General features: G+C 46.1%; 1 protein-coding gene across 7 annotated transcripts in view; it reads right to left on the bottom strand.

Moving 5' to 3' along the window:
* Nucleotides 1-12,432, bottom strand: part of RALGPS1 (Ral GEF with PH domain and SH3 binding motif 1) — a 577,572-nt gene that overhangs the window by 134,540 nt on the left and 430,600 nt on the right. For all 7 annotated transcript variants that reach the window (XM_089675289.1, XM_089675287.1, XM_089675288.1 and 4 more), the window contains one exon: nt 9,154-9,247. In XM_089675289.1, the coding sequence (XP_089531415.1) occupies nt 9,154-9,247 (94 nt within the window). The remainder of the gene's footprint in view (nt 1-9,153; nt 9,248-12,432) is intronic.

The following is a 12,432-nucleotide window of genomic DNA, read 5'->3' on the forward strand; positions in this document are numbered from 1 at the left end:
TCCCAATATTTTTTGCTTTCTGCTATGAAGCATATCCAATAAAAAAATATAAAATTTCTTCATAAATTTAGGCCAAAATGTATTTTGCTACATGTCTTTGGTAAAAATAAATCCCGGTAAGTGTTTATTGTTTGGTTGCATGAAAGTTATATACTGGAATTTACTTATTGATTTTATACTACTAATGGGAGTGATCAGTAACCTATAGTGGGACTCTGGGCAATCTGATACTAGAGAACAATGGGTCGGAACTGTCTGACACTGACATCACCAGTAACACTAATACTGGCCTTGCAAAAGTATTCATACCCCTTAAAAGTTTCTACATTTTGTCATGTTACAACCAAAGTTTATGTGAAAGATGCAACACAAAGTGGCACATAATTGTGAAGTGGAAGGAAAACGATAAATGTTTTTCAAATTTCTTTACAAATAAATATCTGAAAAGTGTGGCATGCATTTGTATTCAACCCCCCTGACTCAATACTTTGTAGAACCACCTTTCGCTGCTATTACAGCTGCAAGTCTTTTTGGGTATGTCTCTACAAGCTTTGCACATCTAGAGAAAGACATTTCTGCCCATTCTTCTTTGCAAACTAGCTCAAGCTCTGTCAGATTGGACGGAGAGCGTCTGTGAATAGCAATTTATAAGTCTTGCCACAGATTCTCAATTGGATTTTGGTCTGGACTTTGACTGGGTCATTCTAACACATGAATATGCTTTGGTCTAAACCATTCCATTGTAGCTCTGGCTGTATGTTTAGGGTCATTGTCCTGCTGGAAGGTGAACCTCCACCCCAGTCTCAAGTCTTTGCAGACTCTAATAGGTTTTCATCTAAGATTGCCCTGTATTTGGCTCCATCCATCTTCCCATCAACTCTGACCAGCTTCCCTGTAACTGCCGAAGAAGAGCATCCCCACAACACATTGCTGCCATCCCTATGTTTCACAGTGGGGTGGTATGTTCAGGGTGATGTGCAGTGTTAATTTTCTGCCCCGCATAGTGTTTTGCTTTTAGACCACAAAGTTCAGTTTTGGTCTCATATGACCAGAGCACCTTCTTCCACAGGTTTGCTGTGTCCCCCACATGGCTTGTCGCAAACAGGACTTCTTATGGCTTTCTTTCAACAAAGGCTTTCTTCTTGCCACTCTTCCATAAAGGCCAGATTTGTGGAGTGCATGTGTGGAGTGCAGCACTGGACTGAAAGAGTGCGAAGTGCGGTTAGAATGTGTAACCTCACTTCCGAGCTGCGGGCAGAGGTTGCACTGGGGGCTCTAGAGGGTGACGTCAGACGGACAGTGATGGTAAGGCCCGAATCTGAGAGAGACACCCTAGAGAAAATATTCTCCCTGCTGGAGAGAGCCCAAGGGGGGCGTGCTAAAGTAGAGCAGCTGCGGAGTCACTTCTTCAACCGACCACAGCAAGAGGGCGAGACCCTGATGCAGTACACCAATGCCCTACAGGAGACGCTAAATGAAATACAGCGGCGAGATCCAGAGGCCATGGGAGCTTTCTGGGAGGTGGACCAGCTACTATGAGACCAGTTCATAGTGGGGCTCTCCAACAAGTTCTTACAGGACAAATTGCAAGAGATGACCCGGACGGCGCCCAACATGACATTCTACAGCATCTACTTAGCCGCCGTGGAGAGAGAGGAGGAGTGCATACCTGTGGCGGCGGGAATAGTGAGTAGTACCCATGCTACAAGAGGTCAGTGTGCATCTGAAGACTCAGAATCCTTAAAGGATGTGGTCCAGGCCCTGCGGACAGAATTAAGAGAACTTCAGCTGGAAGTGTCCCAGATGAAGGCAGAATCTCCCCGGTCTCCGGAAATGACCTCAGCACCACGCGCCACTCCACTCAGGATAACTCAGCTGCGGGGGCACGTCAAAAGGGGACCCCTCTGTTGGGCTTGTCGACAGTATGGCCACATGGCCAGAGAGTGCCCAGAACAGATGAAGTCCAAGCCGACGTTAAACTTCCAACTGCCGCAGTAGCTGGGCGTCCTGCGGCGGTACACTCGAAGCTAAACCCTAAGCATGAGGAACACGACCTGTATGCCAGCAGCCCCGTTATGGAAGCCGAGTTGGAAGGCCAGAAGGTACGCTGCCTAGTTGATACAGGGTCGGAGTGCACCCTTATGCCTCTGGAGTTCTTCGAAAGACACTTTGGACATATGATGGAGCAGGAAGACGGGAGCGTCATCAAGCTGACGACTGCCAATAACAGAGATATGGACGTCTGAGGAATAGTCTGGATGCGGGTCCGGCTGTGTGGGCAAGACGTCGGCAAGAAGGGGGTCGTGCTGGTGGATCATTCGTCCTGGAGAGGGATGGATGTGACACTAGGTATGAACGTGCTGAGGGACCTAGACCACCAACTTTATGCCAAAGAAGGGCCAAGGTATTGGCAACGGGCCACCACACATCGGCCAACCCAGAAGGTTCTACAGCAGATGGTGAGGAGCTGTAGTCTTTGAAAGGGCGACATGTCCGGTCGACCCATTGGACACGTGAGGGTGCCGCGGAGGACCCCGGTGAAGATCCCGCCTCAACATGAGCGAATATTGATGCTGCCGGTTGGGGCTGGACGACGACTGAATGGACTGGAGGTCCTGATCGAGCCCGCTTACCAAGAAGAAACGCAGACTCTTCCACTGGTAGCCCGGGTGGATGTGTGCCTGTACGCTGCCTTAACGTTGAAGACCGTGAGTTAACCGTCCCTGGGAATACCTTGCTGGCCGAGGTTTATGTGTCCGAAGGGGATATTCCTCGACGGAGGAGCTTCACGCTATGGGCAGATAGGAGATCAGCCTGGACCTATGCTGTAGAGGTCCATCAAAGGGAGACCCCGACAGCGGAGTGGAACGGTCGAGTGATCATGGCCTGAATGGGGGTGGACTGCAAGATCCTGACTCCAGGACAACAGAAGTTGCTGGAAGACACCCTTTGGGAGTTTCAGGAGGCCTTCTCGAGACATGATGAGGACTTCGGGTGTGCCTCCGCCATCGAACACGAAATCCCCACCGGCAATGCTGCACCGATCAGGGAACGTTACCGGCAAATCCCGCCTAAAATGTACCAGGAGGTGAAGGATATGGTGGCCAGCATGTTGGAAAACCAGGTGATCCAGGAGAGTCAAAATCCTTGGGCTGCTCCAGTAGTCTTGGTGCGGAAGAAAGATGGGAGTCTCTGCTTCTGCGTGGATTATCAGAAGCTGAATGCCCAGACCGTCCGGGATGCCTACCCCCTTTCGCGGATTGAGGAGTCACTGTCCGCCCTGAGTCATGCGAAGTTCTTCTCGACTCTTGACCTGGCCAGTGGGTATTGGCAGGTACCGGTGGCCAAGAAGGACAAAGCGAAGACGACCTTCATCCTACCTATGGGTCTCTACGAGTTCAAGTGGATGCCATTCGGCCTGTCCAATGCCCCGGGAACATTCCAGCGATTGATGGAGCACTGTCCAGGAGATCTCAACTTCGAGTCGGTATTGATATACCTGGACGACGTAGTAGTGTTTGGGGCCTCTTGAGGATCACCTCCAGAAACTGCGACAGGTCTTATGACGGCTGCGAGACCATGGGCTCAAAATCAAGCCCAAGAAGTGCCAACTGTTTCGGCAGCAGATAGAGTATTTGGGACATTTGGTCACCCAGGAGGGGTAAAGCCAACCCCCGACAAGGTGGAGGCCGTCCAGAAGTGGCCCCAGCCGAGTACACTACGAGAGGTGTGGGCATTCATTGGACTGGCTGGCTACTACAGGAGCTTTATACCCAAGTTTGCTCATTTGGTGGGCCCGTTAAACGAGTTATGAAGGGGCACTGCAGGGGGCCCAAAGAATCGTCCCATCGAGTGGGGACCCCGGCAACAAGGGGCCTTTGAAGCAGTGAAGGGGGCGCTGATCAGTGCCCCGATTCTGGCTTATGCGCGGTTCGACACCCCATTCCTGCTGTACACTGACGGAAGTCTACATGGTCTGGGGGCTGTGTTATCCCAAGTCCAAGACGGACGTGAGAGAGTCATTGCCTATGGCAGCCGGGCTCTGAGGGAGTCAGAGCGCAACCCTGACAACTACAGCTTTTTTAAATTGGAACTACTGGCACTGGTGTGGGCCATTTGCCGAGTACCTGACCAGTGCAGAGGTGACCTTGATGACGGACAACAACCCATTAGCACATCTGGAAAATGCCAAACTCGGTGCGCTTGAGCAGAGGTGGTTGGCTCGCCTTTTTAAGTACCAATACCGCATGTAGGGTTGTCGGCTCAGAGTGCTGATGAGGAGCTAGAGGACACTGAAACTCCTGACCTTGGTCGATTACCCATGTTCCAGGACGTGGCACATTCAAGTGGGGTGGCGTCCGGGATGTCAATGGTGCTGGGAAAGACATTGGCTGATTGGGAGAGGGTCCAGGATAGTTGCCTGGACCTGTGGAAAGTGAAAGAATGGGTCTGGACCAAGATCTGGCCTCGGTCAGAAGAGCGGACTCGTCTGACTCCCGAGGGCCAAAAGTTGTTGAGGCAGTGGGATAAGCTAACTGTTACCCAGTGCCTCCTGTGTCGGACCATATACTTGCAGTCAGAGTTGCAGTACCGGCGACAGATTGTCATTCCCATGTCATTGGGACCGGAGGCTGCCCGGGAGGCCCATGAGAGGGGTGCTAATTTTGGGAGCGATAAAACATTCAAGTGGCTCCAACGGCTCGTGTACTGTCCCGATTTGGCAGACATGGTGGCCAAGGCATGTCTTAAGTGTCGGCCCTGTGGGCTGAGTAAGAGTACTGAACAGCGGGTTCCTGTCCAGGCCATCCAGACATCAGCACCCCTAGAGCTCCTTATGATCGATTATGTACAGATTGGGTACTCTACCTCGGGACACTTGTACTGTCTAGTCATGACAGATCATTTCAAAGTATGCGGTGGGTCTACCCACCAGAGACCAGACGGCAGAGTCGGCCGCTGAAGCGGTCTGCAAACACTTTATACAGGTGTTCGGGTGCCCACAGAGAATACTTTTGGACCAGGGGGCATGTTTTCAGGGTACTCTAATGAATGAGTTGTACCAACTGTATGGGATCGAACGTTCCCGCACCACCCCGTATCACCCCCAGGGAAACGGGGCGTGCGAGCGGTTCAACCGCACCTTGCTCCAGATGCTGCGGACTCTGGAGGACCGCCAAAAAGCTTGGTGGCCCAAATACCTACCTGAACTGATGTGGGCCTATAATAACAGGGTACACAGTACTACCAGATACTCCCCACATATGCTCATGTTTGGGAGAGCCGGATGGGAGATTGAAGATCTCCACATGCCCGATCCGATGGAGCCACCACCAAGAAACACTACGGCATGGGCGCAAGAGCACCGCCGCCGGCTGAGAGCGATCCACAAGGTTGTGGGGGAGCGCCTTAGACAAGTGGCATACCCCAATCCAAGACCAGTGCAGAAGGAGGGGTATGCCCCAGGTGATTGAGTGATAGTCAAAGCCAAGCGGCCGTCTGGAAAGTTGGATGGGCGGTGGGAGGCGGTCCCATACACGGTGAAGAGGAGGGTAGACCCTGCTATCCCGGTCTATGAGGTAGAGCCAATAGGGACTGGGGGTCCCTCACGAAACTTGCACTGTAACATGTTGAGGCGTTGTAATTTTGATGAACCAGTGTGCGTGGAGGGGATGGCTCCTCCTGCTCAGAGTACAGAGGAAATCCCCTTAGAGGAGGGGGAGGAATGGTGGGTTGTCCCTGCCCAGGTACCCACAGAGGCTCCAACCATAGCAAGTTTGCCACCAAGGGAAAATGTTGAGCGGTCGGCAGCTCCTCTCCCATTAAATGTGCCTGACGTCCCCAGTGCTTCTGAGCCTGTCACTCTACGAAGGTCAACAAGGCCCAATGCTGGTGTGCCTCCACAGCGTTATGCCCAGAATGAGTTTGTATGGGGAGGGTTGCCGAGGACGACAACCTCTAGTGGGGTGGCTTGTGAGATAGGGAAAACAGCTCTCATTGTTCGAACACTGTTTGTGTGCAGTAAATTATGGTGTGGAGTAAATTGATGTTTTGACTGACATTCTGCGGTTTAGCCACAAGATGTCACTGTTTTTCTAACACAGGCTCAGACTGCATAGATATTTGTATATTCATGAAGAGGTGGGGTTTTCACACAGAGTTGGGGTTTTTAGTGAACAGGAAGAGGAGACTGCAGCCATGTTTTGGACGATACTGAATGCAGGAGCCATGTTTTGGACGATGCTGAATGCAGGGGTCATGTGAGCTGAGAATCCGATGACATCCAGGTGTGAAAGCGTCCCTCACTAACCAGAGATTGCTGCCAGGAAGGCTGATGAGAGCAGAGGAACTAAGCAACATTTGTTCTGTTCAGAGTCATCAGCGGATGCAAAGCCGACCCGGGTTGGTAAGATCGTGCATGCACCTCATTTCAGTGTTGGGGCCCAGAGACTGAGTCCAGGCCGATAGTTAGTTAGGGTCTCTGTTTGTGTCAGGCCGCAAGTGTTGTTACTGATTATTGGAAGGACTCCACCACTTAAAGTGACATTTCACATTGGAGAACTGATAAAATCCTACAAACTCAAGCCAGACTGGCGTTTTGCTTAGAAGGAATAATCAGGCATGTGCTACAGGACTAGTTATGGGAGGGGGAATACTATAGATTTGTGTAAGATTGTAAGCTGTTGTGCTGCACCACAGGTTAACCCATACCATACACCCATACACTGATTCTTGCTCTTTTAGGGTAATAACAGGTAGGGTGTGGCAGCTTAGTTGTGCCCGCCAGTAGGTAAATTACTTCACTTTCTACCTTCATCCATCAGAAGGCGCCGTGCTGTGCAGCACAAGGGTCTCAGCCTTTGGGCTGGGTGTATGTAAATTTATTGTATGTTCCCAGCATTTGTGGTTGTGTTTACTTGCCACATCTAAGTAAAATTCTGTTGTGGCAAAAGCTGGTGTTGGGGTTTCTTTCCTCGTTCGTGACTTCACTGTATCCTGGGGAGCCCACCCCGGTACATGGCTTACATGCACGACTAATAGTTGTGCTGTGGACAGATTCTCCCACCTGAGCTGTGGATCCCTGCAGCTCCTCTAAAGTTACCATGGGCCTCTTGGCTGCTTCTCTGATTAATGCCCAGCCTGTCAGTTTAGGAGGACAGCCATGTCTTGGTAGGTTTGCAGTTGTGCCATACTCTTTCCATTTTCAGATGATGTATTGAACAGTGCTCTGTGAGGTGTTCAAAGCTTGGGATATTTTTTTATAACCTAGCCCTGCTTTAAACGTCTCCACAACTTTATCCCTGACCTGTCTGGTGTGTTCCTTGGCCTTCATGATGCTGTTTGTTTACCAATGTTCTCTAACAAACCTCCGAGGGCTTCACAGAACAGCTGTATTTATACTGAGATTAAATTACACACAGGTGGACCATTTACTAATTAGGTGACTTCTGAAGGCAATTGGCTCTACTACATTTTAGTTAAGGGTATGAGAGTAAAGGGGGCTGAATACAAATGCACACCTTACTTTTCAGATATTTGTTTGTAAAAAATGTTGAAAACCATTTATAATTTTCCTTCCACTTCACAATTATGTCACTTTGTGTTGGTATCACATAAAATCACAATAAAATACATTTGTTTTTGGTTGTAACATGACAAAATGTGGAAAATTTCAAGGGGTATGAATACTTTTTCAAGGCACTGTACACTGTCACTGAACTAATGGCACCAGCTAGGAAGGGGTTAACATCTCAGGTAATCAAGGGGTTAAGTGTGTATTATGAGCAACTTTTTACTAAAAATATCTTGTTTCCACTCAAAGCTTTGTAGGGAGAACAAAGAGATTTTTCCCTTTGTACAGAGCCCTGTGTTGATTGTCAACACAGGCCTCTGGGCTGTGTATGGACACAGCTGAACAGCAGGTCCCAGCAAGGACTCATTGACAGGTGGGGGGTGTGTGCGTACGCCCTGTATCCGGTAGAGTCCAGCAACATACAGGTACATTTCTGTGCCTGTATGGTTCCCCTGTTCACAGTAGATTGCGGGTTGGGGTCCTTACGTGGTTAAACAAAGATGCAACACCACAACACAAAAGATTCACATTCTGCTGTGTCCATGTTCAAAGGTTTATTTCTCTGTACAGGTCCAGACATTATGCCTGTAAATCCTGGGAAGATAGTTGAACATCAGGATGTTGTACATCTCCCCCTGTATAAGGATGGAAAAATTAATTCATCGGTCACTGGCCATCAGTTAAAAGCAAACAGCTGTTATCTGCTTCAGTCTGGAATGAGTCATGTAGATTTTTAGCCACCTATGGCTTCATAGATGGAGCACATTTTACAGCAGCCCCTGGGCCTATGAAAGATGTGGGAGGCTGCTATATAAATGGAGTCTATATAGGCATATAGTTTAGATGTTCCAGACAAATGACTATATACACAGGAGAAACTCATATATCAGTGCCATTTTAAAAGATAAATACTCTTCTTATCCATGTCACTTGGTGTGCTAGATAGTTGCATGGTATAGAAGGATGTCTCAGACTCTCCAATTATACAGGAGCTGTGCCATCTCCCAACCTCTGGCCAGCTGAAACCATTCAATTTCACTGCACATGAAGTCAAGTAAACCAGTTTCCATCAGTGGCTTATGAGACAGGTACTTTGCTTTGTGACTAATTAAGATGGGGACAATCTCATGCTTCTTAGCCATCAAAAATCACTAACAGTCTGCTTATCGCTTCATCCATTTCAAATAAGTAAGCAAGTATACATTAAGGGTACCTTCCACCATTGCATTCAAAAACAAAACACTTTAAATTATACTCATTTTACAAAATATACATTTTTAATTTTGTATACACTGCAAAGTAGTTAGAATGAGTTTTAATGCAAATCATATGTATCATTTTCTGCCATGTTTACATTTTTCTTCATTCATTTCAGCGTAACAATTTTTATTATGCATTTTAAACACTTGACACTGAACAGCACCACATTAAAACCATGAAGATGTTAAATAATTCATTATGCGTTCTATATATTTTTTTCAACGCGTGCATTACAAAATGAATAGGTGTGAATGTACCCTACAATATCCAGAAAGACAGGTATAAAAAAATTAAAGTAACAAGATAATGATCAACAAACTTACTTATAATTGTCATCTTCCACAAATTTTTGCAGCTCTTCTATGTACCGGACAGACTTCAGATACTTCTGCACGTGGGGTAATGTCACAAGATGGTCTGATAAAAGAACCAATAGATAGAATTGTAATAATTGGTAAATTGTATATAGCACAGTGTATATGGCTGCACAGGCAGCATCCAAATACATACATACACACACACACACACTTGCATTCCATATAAAACCTTACAAAATGTAAAAAGTGGAAATAAAATAAAACTGATCCAAACATTATAGTTTCCTATTGTAGACTGCTAGACTGACCCTCCCCTGAGTATGCATCTGTGTATGCTGCTATTACGAATTTAATAGAGCAGAGCGTGTGATGGAGGAACACAGATTTATAGGCTTATTATAAGTGTATTTTTCACTCTCTAACAAGGTCTACTCGACATACTCCACTTGTTCTGTTCTTCATTGACAGGAATTGGAAGGGGAAAATCATCAATTTTATGGTTGCTTTGGACAGCCTCCCTATTATTCTTGGACCGCACCATGCCCTACTAGGAACTGGCACCCTTTCCTGTCTTCATTTCCAAATGTAACATTTAACTAAGAGGCAGGGGATCGCCTGATACAAGAAAAAGGGTTTTTTGCCAGCTAGAGTGACAAAATTTAGCTTTCATTCATAAGATGTAATACTAAAAGAAAAAAATGTGTTAATTGGAAAAAAACAAAGCTTAAAACTGGATCAGGCTGAGCAGTGAAAACATAATGCCATGAAGTTTAGTTCTCTTGTGTGGAAAATGTTTCAGCTTGTTGGAAGGCTACCTTGAATGCAATGTTGGACAAGCATCTAGGCAACCTGGGGCCAGATGGGTATGTGGGGGTCATTTCATGGACATGTTTTTCCATCTGATATGCCTAAAGTTGAATTTTTTTTTAACTTACATTGGTTCAACTTGGTTACACCTAATTCTTTATATCTCACATCCAGAGTGTGGCTGTGAATACAAATTTATTGTAGTACCTATGCCACATACAGTCAGAGCGCAAATCTTCCAAGGGCTGTTTGAGGAGAGTTGCTGTCTATAGTATAGTGAACACGGGGGGATTTTCCTCGGTACCTTTACCATCCAAACAATGCTTTGCATTTTTTTCATTGAATTTGAGACCTTCTCTGATTTGATGAACCAAAGATTGTGACATCATCCGTCCCTCCTCTCACTCAGTGGGAATAGCTGAATTGAACTAAAGCCGATTTAATGCCTATACTGCACTAGCAAAAACTGTGTGTAAAGTAAATCTCAAAACACAACCTAGATCCTCTGGTGTACATTTCACTGCCACTGATCACCAATGCAGTGAGAAGTGAGGGAGAGGTTTATGATTAATGATGGGAATGGTGGCAGGGAAAGCCTCACATGCTCTTACTGGCACCTAAAGTTTGTGTTCAGGCTACCCAGCCTTCATTGTACCATGTGTCCCCTTTCTGCATTTATGTGCTTTGATGCAGTACTTTTGTAAAACTTTAATAAACATTTATTGAACACGAGAAGAGGGGGCGGTGGGTTGTGGTAATAGTACTGCCACCAGTGTTGGGGGTTATTATTGCGTCCACCGACACTAATGCCAGGGATTATTACTGCATTCACTGACACCAATGCTTTCGGGATGCACTGTATATGCAGAGAACAAAGTTCTTCCAGAAGAATTTGTGCTCCACTCCACAGTGCTGCTGGTACCCCACATAGACTGACACCACCGTAAACAGATGATGAACTATCTCTAGTATGGTCAATAGCGCTTGCGGGGGATTCCCCTGTTTGGTTGTCACCGCTTATTTAAATCAGAAGATATTCTGCATACATGAGGTTCTGCTCAAGGGGAAGGATGACAGGGAGAAGATCTCATAGCGTAAAACTGTGCCAATAAAAATATTAAGTTGCAAAGTACAAATATCCATTCACTTGCAATAGTGCCTATTAAAACCAGCATTTGGTGTAAACATCTTTGTGTATGGGGGAAGGATGGCCACCCGCTCTGAAACCAGATGTGGGGTGCGTTCCAATGCCAGGAAATTAAATTGGCAAAAGTTGCGTCACGACTTTGTGATACAACTTCCACCAACGTCATTTCTTGGTGTTAGAATGCACCCCACTTATGATTTTGGAGCGGGTGGCGGCCATCTGTCCCCCATACACAGAGCTGTTTACTCCAGGTGCTGGTTATAATAGGCACAATTGCAAGTGAGTAGAAATTTCTACTTTTTAATTTATTACATTTACTGGATCAAGTTTACGCTATGAGATTTTCTCCCTGTCATCCTTCCCTTTGAGCGGAACCTCATACTAGAGATAGTTGGTCATCTATTTATGGTGTCAGTCTATTTGGGGCACCAGCAGAACTGTAGAGTGGAACATGATGTCATGTTCTAAATAGCACCAGCATTTTCTATTTATCATCACATTGTTACTTTTATAATAGACCTTTATTCACTTTAGTCATTAATTACAGCTTACAGTGGATATAAAAAGTCTACACACCCCTGTTAAAATGTCAGGTTTCTGTGATGTAAAAAAATGAGACAAAGATAAATCATTTCAGAACTTTTTCCACATTTAATGTGACCTATACATTGTACAACTCAATTAAAAAACAAACTGAAATCTTTTTTTTTGGGGGGGGGGGGGGGAAGTAAACAAAAAAAGAATGTGGTTGCATAAGTGTGCACACCCTCTTATAACTGGGTTGTAGCTGTGTTCAAAAATAAGCAATCACATTCAAAATCATGTTAAATATGAGTCAGTACACACCTGTCATCATTTAAAGTGCCTATGACTAACCCCAACTAAAGTTCAGCTGTTCTAGTAGGTCTTTCCTGACATTTTCTTAATCGCATCCTACAGCAAAAGCCATGGTCCGCAGAGAGCTTCCAAAGCATCAGAGGGATCTCATTGTTAAAAGTTATCAGTCAGGAGAAGGGTACAAAAGAATTTCCAAGGCATTAGATATACCATGGAACACAGTGAAGGCAGTCATCATCAAGTGGAGAAAATTTGGCAAAACAGTGACATTACCAAGAACTGGACGTCCCTCCAAAACTAATAAAAAGATGAGAAGAAAAGGGAGGTTGCCAAGAGGCCTACAGCAACATTACAGGAGCTGCAGGAATATCTGGCAAGTACTGGCTGTGTGGTACATGTGACAACAATCTCCTGTATTCTTCATATGTCTGGGCTATGGGGTAGAGTGACAAGTCTTTTCTTACAAAGAAAAATATCCAAACCCGGCTAAAATT

The sequence above is a fragment of the Staurois parvus genome, unplaced genomic scaffold, assembly GCF_062004578.1.
Source record: "Staurois parvus isolate SC_StPar_1 unplaced genomic scaffold, SC_StPar_1.0 ptg000154l, whole genome shotgun sequence".
Taxonomy (NCBI): domain Eukaryota; kingdom Metazoa; phylum Chordata; class Amphibia; order Anura; family Ranidae; genus Staurois; species Staurois parvus.